The sequence below is a fragment of the Mastomys coucha genome, unplaced genomic scaffold, assembly GCF_008632895.1.
Source record: "Mastomys coucha isolate ucsf_1 unplaced genomic scaffold, UCSF_Mcou_1 pScaffold15, whole genome shotgun sequence".
Lineage (NCBI taxonomy): Eukaryota > Metazoa > Chordata > Mammalia > Rodentia > Muridae > Mastomys > Mastomys coucha.
In genome coordinates, this window is record NW_022196897.1 from 125,708,810 (window position 1) to 125,731,031 (window position 22,222).

The 22,222-nt window shown below is 34.5% G+C and overlaps 1 protein-coding gene across 12 annotated transcripts in view; it reads left to right on the plus strand.

Annotated features, from left to right (window-relative positions):
• Positions 1–22,222, plus strand: part of Macrod2 (mono-ADP ribosylhydrolase 2) — a 1,944,357-nt gene that overhangs the window by 3,045 nt on the left and 1,919,090 nt on the right. For all 12 annotated transcript variants that reach the window (XM_031372067.1, XM_031372070.1, XM_031372073.1 and 9 more), the window contains exon 2: positions 3,088–3,204. In XM_031372067.1, coding sequence (XP_031227927.1) covers positions 3,102–3,204 — 103 coding nt within the window. In that variant the 5' untranslated portion in view covers positions 3,088–3,101. The remainder of the gene's footprint in view (positions 1–3,087; positions 3,205–22,222) is intronic.

Genomic DNA, 22,222 nt, shown 5'->3' on the forward strand with positions numbered 1-22,222 from the left:
TTGCATAAAGCTTAAAGCTGAAGGAAAATATTATGAAGTGAATGCTTTGTATCTGTCTTCTAGGGATGTCTGTTTTTGGAACAGTCAAGTGTGAAATATCATCTGTTACTCCACCAAAAGGGAATTCAGGATTTCTTGTACAATAAAGAAACGAATGGGATGCATGACCTTTTCCCTTTCATCCCACTGGAGAGTTGATGGCTTAGTACTTTTGCAGCTGTTATTGAAATCTAGATGAAGCCTTACCCAGTTCATTGAAATGTCAAGGCATTTTAGAAACATTATAATTCAGTACACCATGTAGTAAGTAGAACTATGTATATACTTGGCTCAGAGAGAAAGGGTTCATTGTAAAGATGAAATGTTAATAGAAGAGAGTTTTTGGAAATACCCAAGAAACCATGTGTATGTCTTTTGCCTTTTGTATGTTTCATTGCTTAAACAACTAACTGAGGTGTTCTTAAAAAGCACATATGTTAAATAAATATTGTTCTATTTTGTGGCCTAATTTAGAATCATTTAATGTGTATTTTCATTTCAGGTGTTGCTGTTTATCTTTGTTTCTACTGCATTATATTTGGTGTTGTTTTATGTTACTTCTAAATAAATAGAATGACAGTTTTAGTTCTGTCTATAACTTCTGACATTTACATAAACAGTTGCTTCATAATGTTTCATAATATACAGCCTGATGTATAGCTGTAAGAATTCTGCACTGTGATCTGAGCTTTTAAAGCAGTGCTTTTACCACTGAAGGTCAGCCCCCTTTTCTGCTTGGTGAGCTAATATCCTGTAATGAACAGGTGTCACTGCCTTTCTACATCATGGAGAAAGCAAGTTTCACTGGACAGTAGCAGCCCTAGCATGTTCTCCATGGTATCATTATTTTTTTGAATATATTTAATTTATGATTTATTCCCATTGTAGAGGAAGCACTTTTCTTGCTTGTTTATAAGATTAACCCTATGTTTGTGCTCTTTATCCAGTCACGTACAGTCTTTGAGATCTTGTGCCATCATTTACTCATTATTGTGTATGTTTAATTTCTTACCATCTTCATCTTTTCTGTACTGTCAAAAACAGTGCTCTTTGTCCTCCCTGCACACCCCCTCCCTCCCTTCCTTCTTCTTCTCCACCCTTTCTCAGGCGGGCTCTAATTCTGAGTAGTTTAGGGTGGCGTAGAAATCATTCTCTAGCCCAGGTTGGCCCTGAATGTGTGGCAGTTGTCTTGCTTCAACTTCTAAATCCTAGCATTACAGGTATGATTACAGGTGTATCAGGCCTCACTTTCTTTTTGTTTAGTGCTTCATAGTCTCCTGGATTTCACTTACATTTTAATGAGACTAGTGTTTCTAAAGTCAGTAATGATGAAGAACATTAATTAACTATTAACTAAGATAATAGTTAATGAAGTCCTATCTTGTACTTTCTGCTGTTTTTAGTCCCTTAGATGCATTATGCCACTGATGCTCACAACTCATGAAGGTAGAAAGTTGTATGAAGTAATGTAGGGTCAAGCTTTAAATCCAGTTGTCCCATTCCGAATCCTAGTTAGTACTGTTCTACAAGCTCCAGGATGTTATGTGAGTTATTTGACCTCTCTGCCTTAATTACCACACCCAGAAGTTGGGAATAATACCCGTATAATCATCTCAGAAAGAAATTGAAGCATAAATAGATGAAAGTAATGTATCTAAGACCATATAGACTTATGCAATGATTTAGGTTATAGCCAAAACCCTATTAACCACTGTTGTCTTTTCTTTTTTTATTTATTTATATCATATATATTTTTATTGGATATTTTCTTTATTTACATTTCAAATGTTATCCCCTTTCAGTGCTGGTGGTCACCCAGTTGATAAGGCGCTGGCTTTGTAAAATAATTCTTATTTTCTCTGACCTTTCCTGTAGAGCTAGATAATATTATATTTATTAAAGCTCTTCTGTATATCACTTGGACTTTATAACCTTGCTGACAACTAAATTTTATTTCATTATTCTTTCTAACTTGTCAAATTTGACAAATTTTCTTTTTTCTTTTCTGTTTTCTATCCTCTCTTCTTCTAGGACCAATGTTTTATATCTTGCATTTAAAATAAAATAGAATTACATTATTTTCTGCTTCCTAGTGTATCATCTTGTGCACATAGTAGGATATTCATAGTCAACTTTAAGGGAATGGTTTTATTTATAGAATGGAGATTAACAGCTCAGCATCCCACACAAACCCTGTACAGCTTTGTTTTCCTTTATTTTTGGCTGTTTTTCACTTCTGTGGTCCTTCCCTGCCAGGTAGCATCCTAAAGTTTCATTAAGCTATTTATATCTTCATGTTTTTATTACTGTTATATTTGTTGAAACATCTTTACTTTTTACCTTTTCATGGGAAGAGTCTTAACTATCCTCATTAGTAATGACTTGTTATGAAAATTATTCTAGTGATACAAACATTGGAAATATTTAGCACCACTTGAGCTCTTTATAAATGGCATCTGCTATTCTAAGATGCTGTTAGTTTTATATTTTAATCTTAAAACTAAGGTGTGTATATAAAATATGTACATTCTAATACCACAATGCCATTACTAAATTTAGAGAACACTTTTCACTGTCACTGTTGATGGTGTTGTTAAATTGAGTAAAAAGCTTTATAGGTATGTTTCTTGTGCTCTCACTGTTTGGACATGCCTGTGTCAGTAGTGTGTATTTTATTTAACTGATGCTACTTTGTACCTAACTTATTTGCGCGTCTGCCCGGGAACTGAAAGGTCATTGTTCCCGAGTTCCGTTAATGTCCACCTTGCATGTCCTCTGTGCTGGCAGATAATGATGGCAGAGTAAACTACTTTACTCACTTTCTGAGCTACCTCAGGAGCTTTGTCTTGACCTGCTCTGACTTTAGTTTCTTGCTACTGTGGAATTAATTTGACCTCCTTTAACCCTCAAATATGAAATCATTGGATTGCATTTTGGTGTTCCTTAGGTCTTTGGTTAGTGTAGCATGATTAATATTTATAAATGTATTCAGCAATAGCAAAGATTAAAATTTAAATACAAATGGAGATTCTGCTTTTATTTTGCAAGAACGTTTGCTGAAGATGACCTTAGAGGAGAGACGCAAAGAATACGTAAGGGACTATGTTTCCCTGAGCACCATTCTATCATGGAAGGAAGAGATGAAGAGCAAAGGCCAAAATGATGGTAAGTTTCTCAGAACAATTTTTTAGGCAGATGCTGCTCCTTTATATTGATGGTCCTTATAAGACAATGGTTGACAGAAATGAATAACCAAATTCATGAATGAGGTAGTTTTGAACTTAATACTTTGCTTTTGAAATTATTATTGGCTTGCTTTTAGTTGCCTACCATGTACCTTCTTAAACTTAGGAATGTATAGTAAAATAAATCATGTTCTGAAATATAACACATTTATTGTATGTGCCTTTTCTTTTACAGGTACCCTTTTATTCTTTAAAAACTTATTCTGCAGCAGATCTTAAGAGAAAATGCTATAGACATTTACTCATTGGTGGTGTGACATTCTGAGCTTGTATTAATTTCATTTCTATTGTATTTTCTTTAGGCTGTTTTAAGGATTGCATATGGCTAAGAGCATATATTGCAATACAGAAAACGAATGACACCAGATAATTTAGACAATTATGTTTTTTATGGTATTGTATTATGTCTATATGTAAGAACATTTGACAAAATTTACTTAGTCTTTTTTATTTGATGAAAGTCTGGATTGTAATAGAGTATAAATGGAGATTTTAAGCAATAAAAGGGTACATTAAAATTGGTTATTCAATATCAAGTGATCAGCCCCAAATCAATTTTTAAACACACACACACACACACACACACACACAATCTTCAGAAAAATAGAGGCCATTAATTAATGTGGGAGAGAAATAGAAGGAGTTGGAGGAGGGAAAAGCAAAGGAAGGAAATATTTATGTTAAAAATTATATTCTAATGAAAAATTTAAATTTCTAAACCGGAAATTGTACATTTTACAGATGTTTGATATACTTATCTCAAAATTAATTGCCATTGGTGTTAATCTTGATGCAAAGTTTAGACAAACAGCACAGACTTGGGAACAAGGGTATTAAAGAAGTGGACTTGAACAATTCATTTTATAGACTGTGCCCTTAGACTGGTGACAGCATGCAGGATACAGATCAGAAAATGAAAATCAAGTATGGAACAAAATCTGTGGAGAAGAACTGCTGACTTAAGCTTTGGTGTTTGTAAAAAGAACATAGTTAGGGTTGCGTTTTAGATACTCTCTTGAAAGGCAGAACAGGAATGGTGATGTGTGCAGCTGAGGCAGGAGCATTGCTACCAGTTTGACAGCTTGGGTGCATAGTGATTTCAAGGTCTCCCTAGGCTGGATAATTTCACTCTACTTAAAAAAAATAAATAAATAAAAAAATAAAAAAAACTGAAGCAACAACAAAGGCAAAGCTCATTAGGCTGAAAGTGAAAAGATCCTTTTAGTGGGTAGGTAAGGGAGTGACTTCACCTCAAGAGGTAGTGCAGTCCTAGAGCCAGATGCTTAGCATGTTCGCATCTGACCTTCTGTTTATTATTTTCAATAAAGGCAAGTTGTTTTAGCAGTTATCTCATTAAGACATTGAAAGAGGAGCTAGGAACATTTTTGTTCTAGTTAGAACATTTTTGCTTCTCGTTGTTTGGGGCTCAGTTATCTCTTTCTTTTTATTATAAGCAACTGGAATTGAATACTTAGCTCCATGCCTAGCAAACCTCCCTTTGGTCTTTGTCTTTTTCTTCATCTGATTACCTTCATGGTCATTGTTATAGTTGGTCAGTTATCTAAGGTAACTGGTGTGTGATGTTAGCAAATTTGCCCTCTTGGGATAGAGTTAGAGTCCTGCTGTTGCTGGAATAGTTCAAAGATCAGTAGCTGATACTCGGGCTGCTGTGCATGTTGGAACCACTTTCTTCTAGTTAGGAACTTGGTTTTCTTATTGGCTACTTCTATTCTCTTTATTTCATTTAATATTTATTTATTTACTTATGTAGTTATGCACATGTGTGTGCATTCATCTATTTATCTATGTATTGTACATGTGTAGGTGTATGGGTGTGTGGCGTGGTGAGTTACATTAGTGTCATAGCCCACATATACAGGTCAGAGAACATCTTGCAGGAGTCAGATCCCCACTTCCACTATGTGTGTTCTGGGAATATAGTTCAGGATGTCAGCCCTGGTGGCAAGCATTTTTATCTGCTGAGCCATCCTACTGGCTCTGACTACTTCTGTTTAAAGATTCAGCCAACAAGTAACTGTGTGTGGTAGAATTTTGTCAGAACTAAGTAGTTTGGTGTATTCAGGAGTACAAAATTCTAAAATATATCTGCCAAATTGGAAAACATATATCGAATAAGTCCTGACATGTCTTTCCCTTACATGACAGTGTGTATTAATTCTATGTGCCAAATATGAACTTGTAATTTATAAGTGATTCAGTTATTTTATGTGTTAATTTTTCTGTTAAGCTATTTTGAACCTGAAGGCATTCCATGGGGAGTTAGGTGATGTGACCTGAATTGTATTTTTATTAATCAGTGCTTTATCATTTACATGTGACATCTGAAATGTTATTTGCCATTGTCTTTTGTGACCTTAAAACTGGTAGCTGGCCTCATCTTTGAAATGTAATAGCTTTATTATATAAGTGACGTTTGATAATTTTTTACATTGTACACATTTTACACATTCTTCATACATACTTTGTACTTGTCATCTCTTTAGTACTAAGTCATAGTAGAATATTAGTCAGTTTTAGTATTTTACTGCTTTAAAAGATGTTTAGTTAACTGGTGAATATGATCATTATGTACATGCATGAAATGTCATAGTAAAATTTATTGTGTGTAATTAGACACAGTGGGCAGCTGCACAAATGAACTCACAGTGATTGTGTCAGCATGCATAAGAACTGAGCAAGCTCAAGCTAGATACAACTCCAGTGTGGAAGTGGGCATGAATTCCTGTCCCTAGCTGAGGAATTATTGGCTTTTGATAGCTGCTGAGAAAGATAGTTTTCTTTAATGGTGTCACCCCTGGGGTATGGACCACACGCCAAGGCAGGTCCCACACCTACTAATAGTTGGCTAGTGCAAACTGGATTGGATGGTTTTTTAAAAGGAAAGAAGAAAATCAGAATTGGGTAAGCAGGGATGTGAATCAGGGAGGAGCTGGGGAACCAACTTGGTCAAAGTGCATTGTAAGAAAGTCTCAGAGATTTAATAAAAACATTATTTAAAAACAAAAAAATGTATAATTAGTATATACTAAGAAAGTACTTTAGAAAAATCTTTATTGCTGAGAGGTATGGATGACTTAATGGGATAATATATTGAACCTCTCTTTAAATATGTATGAATATATATGCCAAGCTTCTCAGGCTATTTTGAAACAATTTATGTATATTATACAGTTTTATCCATAGTGTATATAAATATGCTTATATCTACATATTTAAAAGATATTGTCATAGAAAATTAGCAATTCATTAATATAAATATCCAATTAGTGTGTTCATTCTCCCGTCATTTTAGTTAGTTTTATGTTGCTGTGACAAAGCATCTGAGCAAGATTTAGAGTCCATGGTCATCATGGTGGGGAACATGATAGCAGGCAGGCAGGCAGGCAGGCAGGCAGGCAGGCAGGCAGGCATGGTGCTGGAGCAGTAGTTGAGAGCCTGTATGTGATCCGTAAGCACAAAGCAGAGCAAGATAGGTAGGGAGAGGGGTGTGTATGTGTGAGTGTGTGTGAATGTGTGTGTGTGAGTGTGTGTGAGTGTGTGTGTATGCATGCACAGGTACCTGTGGAGGCCAAAAAGAGGGGGAGGGGAGGAGAAAAGGAAAAAAAAAAAAACGGGGAGAGGGGGGAGGAGGGGAAAGAGAGAGCATGCATTTGAAAGTGCTTAACTCAGTGTAATCTCAGAGCCCATCCTCAGTGATGCACCTTTTCCAACAAGGCCACACCTTCTAATCCTTGCTAAACATTCCACCACCTGAAGAGCAAGTCTTTAAGCATATGATCCAGCTGGGGTTCATTCCCATTTTACTACTATAACCATTGTTTTATAAAGGACTTGGATTTTTGTGTTGCTGGTTTACCTGAATAAACATCCAAACAAAAGGTGCTGAAGAGATGGTTCGGCAATTTAAGAGTGCTTGTTCTTTTTCAGAGAACTAGAGCTCCTCAAATCTCTTGTAATTTTAGCTTCAGGGGACATGATGGCCTCTTCTGGCCTCTGAAGAAACTGCACATACCAACACACATACATACAGGCACATAAAAAAATTAAATAAAATAAAAAAAAATAAAAAAGACCTTAACAAGGTCAATACACTGTATTTAATGTTAGTTAATTTTAATCTGTATTTAGTTCTATTTCTGTCCATTTCTTCCTGATTATAATTTATTTTTTGGATACACTGGACCTTTTTTTGAATTGTGTGAGTTTTCCTCTTCACCCCATGCAGCTGAATCACTGTAATTTCCTAGCACTTGTTCTTCTCTGTTTGTTTCTTGGTAGTTGTAGTTAAACTCTAGAGCAGTACTTTTCAACCTCCCTAATGCTGCAGTCCTTCAATACACTTCATGGTGTGGTGACTCCAAGCATAAAATTACTTTTGTTGATACTTTGTAACTATAATTTTGCTACTGTTATGAATCATAATGTAAATATCTTACCTGCAGCTGCTCTTAGGCAGCTCCTGTGAAAGGGTCATTTGACTCCTAAAACAGTGGAGACCTACAGGTTGAGGAGTGTTGCCGTAAAGCATAATTCAGATATAGGTTTAAGCTGTTTTGAAAAAAATTTTTTATATCATTGTAGCTTTTTATGCATCAGATCACAGAATAGATGGTATCTGACTCCTCTCCCCTTGGTGACAATATTGGTCACTGGGCTTACATCTGGTGAAGAGTCACATATAAACTTCTGATAGCAGCTGTTGATGATTGGTGCTTACTTAGGTCATTTATTTTGTTAGTGGTTGAAAAATAGTGTTAACTGGATTTTATTGTTCTTTTGTGCATTATTGTTATGTATCCTAGGATGACCTTGAATTTACTCTGTAGTCAGTGGTGGCCTTGAATTTCTGATTCCCTTGCCTTCACCTTCTAAGTGCTGCAATTGTAGGTATGTACCACCACACCTAGTGTATGTGGTGCTGGAGATGACAGAGGGCTTCTAGAATGCCAGAAAACTACCAAATGAGTGACACCTTTAGTCTGTGAGTCATTATTTTGGATGTTTGAAGAGCAATTGAGAAAAAGAATAACAAATCTTTATAATTATTTTATTCAAATATCATAAAATAATCTTTGAAAATGGTTTGTTAGAAGAAAACTTTACATTTTTTATCTTATGTATGCTACATTCAAATCTGATATATAGGCCATTTAGCAAACACCTATTCTAAAATTCTGAGATGTGCAGTCTGTAAGTCTGAATTGCTAAGCCATTTTTTGAGGTAAATGGAAATGTTTTGACATTTATAGTTTGATTATAGAGTTTAATCTTTAGTTTCTTTGATATTAAAATTAGTATGATTGCAAAAAATTAGTATTATTGATTCTTCTTTCATTTGAACTAATTTCTACTTTTAAAAGTTATTTTTATGGGAAGTGATGACATATCAGAGGTGGTATGCTTATCCCAACTGCTTTCAAGGTTGAGGCAGGAGGGTTTTAATTTAGAGGCATGTCTAGACAGGGGTGTGAGAACTTTTTTCCAATTTTTTTTTCTTTTCAAAGAGAAATAAAGAGGAAAAATTAAGCCCTAACTGTTGAGTTTTTCCTCTCTTTACTTTGAGTGGAATTTAAAATCCTAGTCAGTGAGTGACTTGTGTACCAAGCTGAAAAGTAATGTTTAAAAATTGTCAAAACCATATCTTTTTCATTTGTATATGAGCTTTTATTTTATTTTTAAATATATATTTTTCATAATTTTATATATGGATGTGTAATGTATTTAGGTTTCTATTCTCTCCCTACTAACCCACTCTAACTCCTGCAAAGATCCCATCTGCAGAATTTGTATTTTCTTTAAGTATTTTTTTATCATCTTTCAGTATTAGTATATAACACAATACTTTTATTTTAGTAGACTTATAATAAGGCTTATAATAACTTTTGGTTATCATTATGTTTATTAATTATAAAGACTAAGGATGTAAGTACTATTCTACAGAACAGTATATGGAGAAGGATGAGGGTAAGAGTTTTATTTTGTCTAACATGCAATAATTTATTTTGTTTTTGTTTTTCATTTTCCCCTTTTTATTGAAAATAGGTTTTTCTCTTACATAGGGTATCCTGGTTACAATCTCCCTTCCCTCTACTTTTCCCAGTTCCTTCCCACCTCACCTCTTATCTGGGATCATTCTCTTTCTGTCTTTCATTAGAAAACAGATAGGCTTCAAATGGATGGTAGTAAAATAAAATATAATAAATTAAAACAAAAACTAGCAGATTGGAATCGAACAAAACAAACAAACAGAAGGAAAGGACCCCGAGAGAAGCGTAAGAGTCAGGGGTCCACTCCTTTGCATACCTAGAAGCCCCCCATGCACTAAACTGAAAGCCATAATATGTATGCAAAGGACCTGCTACTAACCTGTGCAGGCCCTGTGCATGCTGCCTTAGTCTCTGAGTTCATAATGTACTTAGATCATATTGATTTAGAGGGCTTTTCTTGGTGGTCTCCATCCCTCTGGCTCTTACATTCTTTCTGTTCTACAAAACAAACAAAAACCAAAGCCAAATGTAGCAATACAATGATTCCTAGTGGCATTCTCTTATACTCGTGATCAGTGCCTTGCTCAGCTATCAACAGAGAAGCTTCCTCCTGCAGCAGATGAGCACAAATACAGAGACTCACAGTCAGATATTATGCAGAGAGATGAGAGCTCTTGGAACACTCAGCCACAAAACAAAGAGATGTGTACATCAAATCCCTCTCCCAAGGGCTCAAGGAACCCCCAGGAAGAGGAGGAAGAATGAGTTTTGTTTTTAACTAAATACCTATAAAAATAGAAGTTGCAGCTGGAGTGGTGGTGGAGATGGCTAGTGGATAACGTTCTTGCTACACCATGTGTGAGGACCCAGAATTGGGATCTCCAGAAGCTACCCAAAGGCTATGGTGGCTGGCTGCAATCCCAGTGTTTGGGAGGCAGGTGCAGGGGATGCCTAGGGCAAACTGACCAGATTAGCTGATCAGCAAGTTCTGGATTCAATTGAGAGTCCTTGTTTCAGTAAATAAAGTGCAGAGGAATAGAGGAAGACTCCCAATGTCAACGTTGAGCCTCTACTTGCATATGTGTATATGTGTCTCCAAACACATGCATCTACATGCAAGCAAACATGCATGAACGCCACACATGCATGTGCACCCACCCATACACAAAAAGATTTAAAAAATGAAATAATGTTTCAAAGTTTTATAGTATCAACTACATTGTGTTATCAAATGTTGGATATATCTGAAGATGACCAAGTAGTCGGGAAAATGTTATTAAAATGGGATGTCTTAACCCAGTCTATTAGGAGGGAGAGGCAGAGGCAGATGTTACCTGTGAATTCAAGGTCAACCTGATTGGCAAAATGAGTTGTAGGCCAACAGGACTACACAATGAAATGTCTCAAAAACAAACCAAAAATATATAATATAATATAATATAATATAATATAATGTAATATATAAAACTTATAATATATATTTAAAATAAAACAAAAACAGTTCTGAGTCCTAACATAAGCTTGTCCTTCAAGCATTTGCTTTTTGTGTTCTCTGGATGTTTATAGCTAGCCTTCTTCCTTTGTGTTTCGTGAGTGTGTTGTGCTTTAGCACTGGGGTCCAGGAGTGGGATGAAGCACTAATCATCTTACTTGCGTAATTATTGTCATCTTTAAAGTCTTGAAGTTGAAAGACTCCTCCCTCAACAAAGTATTTTTGTACTCACTTTTGGAAAGTTTCACATTCCCCTTCTTATTCCTATGTCTTTTCTTCTTTCTTTCATCCCTGGACCCTTATCTTTTTCTTTTTAATTATAATATTTCATAGATTTAACAAGCTCTAAAATCTGTTGGACCCTAACAGTTTTCCAACTTTGCTCTCCAGCTGTTTTGCCCACCTTAAATTCTCTTTTAAAGGCCAATCTAATTAATCTTTATCCTGTACACTACCTTACCCTACTTCCCTCTCACTCCTAATCTTATTTTTTATTTGAATAAACCAAATGATTTTAAATGATGGCAAAATATTTTGCATCTTTGTAATACGAAGTTGTTTCTATTAAGTTTCAAATGTATAACAATGATAAATTTCAATAATAATGTTTCTCAATCTTTATATACATATTTAAATAATTGACACAAGGATACAAATTCATAGGTTAGGTGCATTGTACATTGTTATTTTGTAGTATTTAATATTGTTACAAATTCAGCTTCTGTAAATCTAAATGGTAACAGTTTAAGTTGAGGGAAAAGAGCTGCATTGCATGGATTTTTAAGATGTTCAATCATAACACTTTTAACATGTTTCCATTCCAGATGTATTTATTTTGACATTGTTGATTATTCATATTCAATTGTAGAAGTTATTTTAATACTACATCCTTTCAAAGTTTTTTGTAGAGTTAACTTTCTTCTAAGCCAGCTATGACTACAGACAGAATTTAGTTCTTGAGTCACCTTAAATAGCTTCTAAATATTTTGAAAATAAATGGTAACTATATTTGAAAACACTGAGATTTCTGTGCAATAATATTCTTGTGGAGACTTGAGCACTCAGTGAATCAAACATTTGTGAGATATGATTATTTGACTTGTGAAGTGGAGAAGATAAATAATGTAAAGTGCCTTAGGAATTCATAAATCGTAATGTTTCTGCATTTCTTCTGCTTTATTATAAATATCTTTTTAGATGATTTTGACAACATATAAGTAACATTTACTGTGGGCTATGGATGTAGTTCACCAAGTAATAAATAAATTGTTCTTGTATTAAGCATGTTAAAATATAGAAACCAAACCAATAATATTAAATCTTATTCTAAAAAATACTTAAAGAATAAGTTAGAATTAGGTTTTAAGATGAAAAGTTCTTCACACACACACACACACATCATTCTGTTATTTGTATTTTACTCACTAAATGAATTTTACAGTAAATGTGAGTTTTACTTAAATATTAGTTGCTCTGTGCAAACAAATACCCAGAGATTGGTACAGTTTAGTGGTACCAATCTGTAGAATTTCGTACAAAGAGAAAAAACTTCCAGTTCCAGTAGTGTTCCTTTGTGAGTGTTCACAACCTGTGTTCCATGCCCAGTTTATTTATTTTAAATCTATGAATTTCATGACTATCTTCTTCTATGGAATATTTTATTTAGTTGCTGAATTTTTTTCTGTAAGTACTGAAAAAAAGAACTGAAGTGCAGCTTATTTCTATACTTAAGTGTTTGATTTATAAGGTTTGGATTATTGATATAACAGTATAACTAGCAAGAGCAGTTTAAGATAAGTAGCCCAGTGCATGCATGAGCAAAATATAGAAGGTTTTTAGACTGAGAAGTACACAAAGAAACTTGAGTGTGATGAGTATAATTTTGTGACCATGCATATAATGATTTATAGGCTTTCAGAGCTCCATACACTTTCTTCTTCACATTAAAGTAACCCATTTCCCTCATTTTCTTGGAGATACGTCTTTTCTTCCATATTTTTCCTGTGTCTGATAAACACCCATTTCTTATTTATCTTTATTATCCTTCAGTTTTCTATAACATCCATTCATTCTTGGATTGACAGTGTGTGATAGTGTGAATGTGTATGTATGTGTGTGATGCATGTGTGAGAAATTGTGTGTGTGTAAGTGTTAAGTGTGTACATTCAGGCATGGGGAGGTTGCCTGCTTTCTAGTTCACTCTTGTAAGATTTTAAAGTATTTAATTTTTTATTATGATAATATGTAATACAAAATTTACCATTTTTATATTTTTCAACACTGCTGGTGGTGTAGTGCAAGATTCCCATTGAAGTTCCTTTAAGTGTAGCATATAATGGCATTAAGTAAATTTACAGTGTATGTGGCCATCCATAGTATCTGTTTACAGAACCTTTTCATCTTTCTGAATAGAAAATGTGTACTTGGGAAACAAAACTACTAGACTGTCCTTCTCACCCAGCTACTGCTATTTTCTAGTCTATATTCCCTTTTTGATTTTGTTAGTTTTGGATATCTGATGTGAATAGAATTATACAGTATTTATCTTTTGTGTCTGATCTGTTACACTTAACACACCATAGATTCATCCATGTTGTTGCATGTATTTCAGAACTTTGGTTTTAGTGTCATACATTAGAAGTATCATGAAAATGTTCTTTTTTTTCTCCACCAGATTTTATGGAGAAACCATATTTATTCTGCATGTAGATAGTCAGTTTTCTTGTATCTTTTACTTTTGGCTAAACCATGACACACTTTTGGAAAATCAGTCTTAAAATGCCCCACTGGTCTATAAATTTGGACTAATGCCAAAATCACTCTTCTTTGATTAGTGTAGCTTTGTATTAAGTTTTGAAATGATGACATGTGAGTCCTTTACTTTGTTCCTTTTTTTTGGTCATGATTAGGTGTATTTGATATTTACTGAAATTCCGTGTGAGTTTTGGGGATTATTTCTCTTCACAAAAACATCTTCAGGATATTGATAGATACTGAAGCTGTAGATTACTTTGGGTAGTAATAGTATCTTTGCCACGTTTTATCTTTTAGTATGTCTTTCTGCTTACTTACAAAGTTTTTAATTTTTAAAATAAAATATTCTAGTGTTCTGGGTATAATCTTTTACCCTGTTAGTTAGCTAGTTCCATTATTTTAAAGATTATTATAAATGGAATTGTTTTAACAATTTTCTTGTTTATGGTTATTATTTTTATAAATGTAACTATATTTATATGTAGTTTTATATCCTGCAGCTGTTCTGAATTCAGGCTACTGATCATGTTTTAAATATCTCTCCATACAATCACTGTGAACAGAGAGAATTTTTCTTTTCTACTTTGAATGTCTTTCATTTCATTATCTGGCTAAAACTTTTAGTACTATGTTAATGAGAAGTAATGAAAGTGGACATAATTGTATTCTGATTTTAGAGGAAATGCTGTTATTTGGATTTTTATGTTTCTCTTATGTTAATTTTCTGAAATTTTGAATATTCCTATTATGTTTAGGACATTTTCATTTTACTCCTAGTTTATTGAGTGTGTTTATCATGTGAAAGATGATTGGATTTGGTCAAATGTTTCTCTGTGCCATTTGAAGTAAAAATGTAGTTGTTTCTCTTCATTTTCTGGCCCCCAAGTTTTAGTAGATTCAGTGTTTCTAGGAATGTATTGATGTCATTTAGAGGTATGGACCTGCCAGTGGTGTATATGAGCGTCATTCACATCTTGGATCAAATATCAAGTCATATGGTTGTATTTAATTAGTAGGAGTATGAAAGTTATGGTGTAGTCACATGTTCTAGAAGAAAGCAAAGCAGAAAACTATTTTGTAAATAGCAATTATATAATATCACCACTCACATGGCTTCTTAAGCAATCATATTCTGTTGAAAACAGCAGCAGAATGCACTATTGCTCTGTATTCCAGTAAAGAAGAAAAAAATTAGCTAATTAAACTGTTGTGCATTATTCAAAAATTTTTACTTCCAGTAAATATAAAAACCAGAACTTCCTATTTGAATATATTCAAAACACTTTTGGATTTACTGAGGTATTTGTTTTATCACATTTTCCTTGAACATACTTGGCAACAATTAAAATCAATTGGTTAATGTAGTCACTCCTCAGATGACATGGCCTTCAGTGTCCAGTTTATCTGAATGATTTTTCCCACCCAGTTGTTTATTTTTCTACAGAATATTGTTCTGTGGAGTTGAGAGATTTGGTGATACAATACTACTTAAAAATGTACTCTATTATTAGCTGAGGGTCTTTCCTAAACCATTTATACATGTTCTTCAAGATTTAATGTTATAATTTCCTGATATTTTCATATTGTTTGTTTTCAGCAAAATATTAGGTTTAATATCCTTGTCACAAACGGTGATTAAATAAATTGTTGTCTGAAAGCTGAGAGCTTGCAGTTGACTTGTTAGGATACCAGAAATGATAACTAAATTATTACAGAAGCAAGGAAGACTGTCAATGCAACTCCAGTAGCAACAATAATTGTTCTGATTGTGTTGTAGCACTTGCTACCATCAGAAGTGTTCATGTGCTTTAAAATAAGTCTTTGAATTGGAAAAATATAATAAATTTCAATCAAAATTTAAAATTGTGTGTGTGTGTATGTGTGTGTGTATGTATGTATGTATGTATGTATATATGTGTGTATGTATGTAAGTGTGTATGTATTAGAGATGGATCTATTAGGTAGCTCTGATCAGCCTGGAACATATGGTATAGACAAACTAATCTTGAACTCATGGAGATGCAATTGCATCTGCCTCCTGACTATTGAAATTAAAGGCATGTGGCATAACATCTGATGGCTCAGATTTAATATTTTAATGTTTTGGGATTTTTTTTCCTCTAATGATGCCTAGTCTAATAAAAATACTGTTTATTAAAAGTTATCAGACTACATCTTAACACATCATAGTATCTATTTTGGAAAATGATAATATGTAGGTAAGATGCATGACTAGCTATTTTTAAGGGCTCTAAGCAACATTTTGGAACATTTATTTGAAGTTATGTATCTGATTTTAGAACAACAAAATAAAAATTTTAGAAAATTGCCTTACATGGAATTGACCATGAAAGTACACGTTCTTTCATTGGAAATAAAAATTTCATCTGGGTTCCAGATGAAAATCAGTCAGGTTTAGTAAAAGCAATATCTTTATGGTAGATGATTGACAAAGTTGTAGAAGGTTCCTGAATTGACTGTGAGATTATTATTATAGGCTAATCTAACCTTATATTTCGTGCTGTTCCCTTTCTGACCACTGTTGGTATAACAGAGCAGTACCTCTTGGTGATCAAAACATTTGGGGGTCTACTCAAAGACAACTTAGACCAGCATTATCTTTTATTCTGTTCACTAAATGATTAAATACATTAAACCAGGCAGTTCTTTGCAACATTGATTGGTGTTGATTGGCACAGTAGGAAAGTGCAATTAAGGAATGGTATTTTTTTTTTCTTGACAGATTTGCTTGTAAAATATTGTAAACTTGACTTCTCCGAATGCACAGTCTATCTTTGGGCATTTTTTTTTCTTTTTAAGGATTTACTTGGTGATAGGACCATTGTGAATTCATATTAGCAAAAAAGCAGTTTTAAGGAAATGACATACCTGTCTGTCTATTTGCCTCACACACCATAGCATTGTTCTTTGAGAGACTTTGACAGGTCAGAACATACACTTCCTATCTGTAGACCTAGCATCATGGCTTCTCGTTTTTTCACTATTTTCACTCCCACCACTCCTTTTTTACTTTTTTGGTTCGAAATTATCAACCACTGTTGTGACTTTATTGATGGATTGTGAGCTGTGATTTGAAGACACTGTCTTAAAGAAACATGTTAGCTTGAGCTGGAAATGCTGTTCAGGATAGGGTTCTTGTCTAGTAAGGCAAACCTAGGTTGTATCTCTTGGCAGTATAACAACAACAATAGACTAAAATAAATGAAAGATTCAGGTATGTGTGAAGCATGAAAATGCAAAGCAATACTGTTTTATATATATGTATATATATATATATATATACACACACATATACATATATAAAAGCACATAAATCCAACATCATGATAAACATCAAACTTTGTTTTTTTTTCAGAAGGAAAAGGAAGGCATTTTTCTGTTATCCAGATTAAAGTTTTTCTTATGCACAGCAGTGAATTTATAGGTGTTTATTAATTAAAACTTTATACTGCTTTGTGTATTTAAGCTGCTTTATAATATATATATTTTTTAAATAGAGGAAGGCTGGAGATGTGACTCATTTGAAGATTGCTCACCTCTCATGAGCTAGGGCCTTGGGTTCTACCTCTAGCAAAAGGAGATAGTGTAAAGTGACGTTGATAGTCAAACTGAGTTTTCTTGTAGAAAGTAGTAAAATTAGTTAAACATTATATGAGCAAAGTTTAAATAGAGTAGATAATATTGCATTATTAGGTGAGAAACAGGAACTCTGGGAGTAAATACAGTATGTGTAACCAAAACAGCAGTGAGTAAAATTTTCTTGTTTTATGAAACTTTCCTGATGTGAAAGAAGCCTTCAAATAGGGCACACTGAAGAAAACTGGTAAAACCAAACTTTTAATTTCAAGGACTACCAACACAGAAAAATCAATTTTCCAAGAAAAGTGAAAAAGACCTAACTAAAAATAAATCTGAGCATCATTTGGATTTTTTTTTTTTTTTTTTGGTATGCTGGGAAAGTTTCAGTAAATTCCAAGATGATCCTAGAGTTCTGTGTATAGCAAACTTTGTCAACTGTGAAGATAAAGCTGACTTCTTCAAAAGGACTATGGACTACAATACAAATACGCATAGATAAGTGTATTATTTAGAAATAGTAAGCTAAATGAAATGAATCAGATTAAAGAGCTCTTTACCAAAAGAGGAGTAATACTTAACAGTTTTGGAAAAAGCAAAAATCTCATGCACTTTTAAGGTTTAGTCAGTGTAAAAGAAAGTATTTTTAATGAAATGGTAGCATGGAAGAAAAATGACGATGAAGAATGAGATTACAGATGCTTCTGTACAGCTTTGTGCTGCAGTGATTGGAGTGGGCTGGAGGGAAAGAGGAGTGCTGTGAAGTCTACTCCTGTGTAGACTTCCAGAAGGTACTTGTTGAAAGTCTGAGGAGACTTGTGGTAAAGGAAAACGAATGATTTGTCCATCCAGCCTCTCCATGTCTGCATGAAAGAACTAAATGTGTTTGAGGGCAACGGCAAGGCATGGTGTAGTTGTGCCACTTGCAGGGTGTATTAGTCAGGGTTTCTATTCCTGCACAAACATCATGACCAAGAAGCAAGTTGGGAAGGAAAGGGTTTATTCAGCTTACTTCCACACTGCTGTTTATCACAAAGGAAGTCAGGACTGGAACTCAAGCAGGTCAGGAAGCAGGAGCTGATGCAGAGGCCATGGAGTGATGTTCCCTACTGGCTTGCTTCCCCTGGCTTGCTCAGCCTGCTCTCTTATAGAACCCAAGACTTCCAAGGATGGCTCTACCCACAAGGGGCCCTACCCCCTTGATCACTAATTGAGAAAATGCCCCACAGCTGGATCTCATGGAGGTACTTCCCCAACTGAAGCTCCCTTCTCTGATAACTCCAGCCTGTGTCAAGTTGGCACCCAAAACCAGCCAGTACACAGGGCTTCAGCAGGAAGGTGGGTAGTTAGCGCAAGGCTTTCTGAGCTACAAAGGTGAACAATGAATCAAAGAAGGCAGAGAGGCACTGAGTAACAAGAACAGCAGCACTGAGTTGTAAAAGAAGATGCTAGTAGTGCCACATGCTTTGAGAAAATCCTTTGATGATGCAAATAAGGGTGAATGAGAGGAACAGAGAAAACCATGATTAAAAGTGAAAAGGTTTTGAGGAAACCTCTGTTTGTGGTTACTAGAGTCTAGGGGTTCTGTCCTTAACATGTACACATGCCATCAGGCATGTTTATACTCTCAAGTATTAAGATATTCCATACCTGCAAATAAACTGAACTTGAAGTGCCAGTTGGGTCTAACCTGGAGGTAGGTGGTCACCTGGCATGCACTAGGCTTTGAACTAACATCCTCAAAATAAAAATAATTTTAAAAAGGGAAAGTACATAAAAAGGAATGAAAAATAGAAATAAAAATGATCAAACCAAATCAACAAAATTAAGAGTCACTGAAACAAAATTCCATTTTTGTTTTTAATAGACTCAGAGTCATCTGATGTGCTCATCAAATTAGCAGATTTTAAAAGTGTATTGGAGCCTCTGCCTTCATCTTTTGTACAGAGTGTTAACAGGAATATCTACAGAGTAAGGTTGTAGCTTCAGTTGTTCACATGATGAATCTGGAGGCTTCTGTCATGTGTTGAGATCGTTCATGAGTGGATTGAGTTGGAACTTAAACCTGTAACAAGCCTTTGGAGAATGACAGTGCTATATAGCTATGGGAGAAATCTAGTTAGACAGTTCTGGAACATTCTTAATTGTTTTGACTAACATGGGTCACTAGAAAACCAATAATGTAAAATATAAAATTAATTAAGGGGAAAAATTTATACCAGAAATAATACAAAATAGAATGTTAACTAGGCAAAAAAAAAAAAAAAAGGTTCCTAGGAAGTTGGAACAATACATAGAACTTATTGTTGTTTTCCCAATATTGTTAGGATAAAATAGTCAAGCTTTTGGTTTGGTTTGGTTTTTTCAAGATAGAGTTTCTCTGTGTAGCCTTGGCTGTCCTGGAACTCTTTCTGTAGACCAGGCTGGCTTCAAGCTCACAGAGATCCACCTTCTTCTGCCTCCCAAGTGGAATTAAAGGTGTGGACTCTCACTGCCCAGACAATCATGGTTTTTTGAAGGATGCAATATGCAGAGATCCCATAAACTAAAAATCTGATTGTTAAAATTTTCAAAGGAAGGATTGGAAATTGAATTATCAATGTAGAAATAAAGGTGAATTATATAAAAGTGACTTGGGACATAGAATCCAACTACTTCAGTCTTTTGAAGAGACAGGAACAAATAAGTAAAGAAAAATTTCTAGTGGCCAAGGAATTTATGTAAATACTAACTAAAATAAGTGAATGATATTGATAATTTATTCATAAGAAAAGAATCCAGGATATACTGTGAAGAAGCAAGATGTGGAAACAGTGTGATAAGGTGGTACTTGTGTTCAGAAATTATGTGCAAGTTCCTAAAATCACAAGAAGAAAAGGACATGAAATGTTAATAAAGGCTTCCCTTTGAGAAAAACAGTGGAGAAACAAGAGGAATAGTTTTCCTTTTTCTTAACACAATTCTGTTCTGTGAGGAATGCTTTTATTTAAAAATGGAAGTAAGAGTTATGTTGGCTAAAAATCAGATGACAACGCTCAGGTAGAGATCTAGACCTCGTTAATACTAGCATGTAATCCCAAACCTGCAGCTTCTTTGTGAAGTAAGTTTCGCATTACTTTCTACAAAACCATCTTTTTCAGACTCTGACATGGTAACTTTTTTTCTAGAGTATTATTGTGAGGATGACCTTTTGCATATGAATTTTATGTGTGATATATATGTAAATAATACCTAAAAAGTAAGGATTTTTTTTCTCTTGGGACAGTTTTTTATATTGTAGTGCAGGCTGTCCTGTAGATTACTATGTAGCTGACCTTGGGCTTGTGGCAGTCCTTGTCTCTCAGCCTCTTTGAGTGCTGGATTTATAGGTGTGGCCTACTGTTTGCTCACACAATATAGTCTCTAGCATCTTTTGTGGAAATAGTCAGAGGATATATGTTAAAATAATGAATGGTGAGAACAAAATCCAAGAGAATTACATAGTCAGGATTCTGAGGCATATTCTGGTGGGTTGTTTTGGGTTGAAGGTAGGAATTGCTCAGTATTAGAATAATCGTAATGAGAAACATGACGGAGGTATGAAGGTAGTACCCTTGGCCACCTGAAAGGCTCCACCCATTTTGTGAAGAGATGGATGTAGTCCTTGGTCTCAATATGCCACATCTACTATAAACTTCTGAACCCTCCACCATCATTCAGGATGCATCCCTAATGGTTGGAGAAATGGTGGAGAATGTCATGGGAGAGAGAACCTGCGGATCCTTGCCTGAGACACTTATGGAAAGAAAGTCTTACAGGTATTCTTCTTGTATGTTTTAATTGGTGACTGTGCTTTAACTGGATAGAATAGTTATTTTTTAAGGAAGGGGTGGTTACTGTGGGGGAAGTTTGGGAGATGGATCACAGTGTTAGAATGGAGCAGTGGTCTTTTCCAAAACTGGTAATAAGTTTATGAAAAATAGCACCTATTTTTGTAGTGCTTATGCTGTCTCTATAATAAAGGAAATTGTAGCAGAATTCTTGAATTCCAAACTCAAGTGGGGTAATAAGATTTACCAGAAACATTTTGGTACAAAGCATGCAGATTCAATAATGATAGCTATCAATAACTTTCAAAAACTAATGGAAAATATTTAGATATGTGACTTACATTTTTTTTAAACATTTTTGAATGTGTACTTTAAAACTTATTTGTAGCAAGAATTTTTATTATGTCTCCTTTGACTGTGTTAATTGGTTACTTAACCATTTGACACCCTAATTTACTTCTCAGACATGACAATGTTTAGCACAGCTATGCACTTTAATTAAGTGGCTAATTAACTACAGCTTTTTAGGTCTTTTTTTTTTTTTGTTAATTTTTCCCAGAGTTCAGGAAATGGCTTTTATGATAGCTATGGTCTCATTGCAAACTTTTTTGGACTGTGTGTCAGGGAATTTTGTAGAGATTTTCTACAAATACTCTTTCAATATCAGATCATTGGTAATTCTCTCTCTCTCTCTCTCTGTCTCTCTCTCTCTCTTTTTTTTTCAAGACAGGGTTTCTCTGTATAGCCCTGGCTGTCCTGGAACTCACTCTGTAGACCAGGCTGGCCTCGAACTCAGAAATCCACCTGCTTCTGCCTCTCAAGTGCTGGGATTAAAGGCGTGTGCCAACCACTGCCTGGCTAAGCAGGGTAATTCTCTTATGCTTGTAGATGATAAGAAATACACATGTTATAGGGAAAGTTGCTTTTCAAACTTAGAGCAGTTGGAACTTATACCTATAACAGCCTTTGTGCATGTCTACATAAATTAACAAACATAATATAAAAGCCTACGATAGTAAGAATTTCTTTATTTTTTCTTTGTTTTCATTGAGAATAAGAAATATAGCTTTTAAAAGACAGACTTTTATATAATTTTCTTATTTATTTATTTTTTTCTAGCTTGGGCAATAGGAAAAGAGGCCCTTTACCTGATCTTGTTTTCCAGTCCATTTTGAATCAAGAAAGACTCAGTGAAGACTCCTTGAGAAGAGTCTGCTTTGAAGAAGACAAACAGACAAAAAAGGGTGGGCAAGAGAGTGAACTTCCTGAAGGCAAACA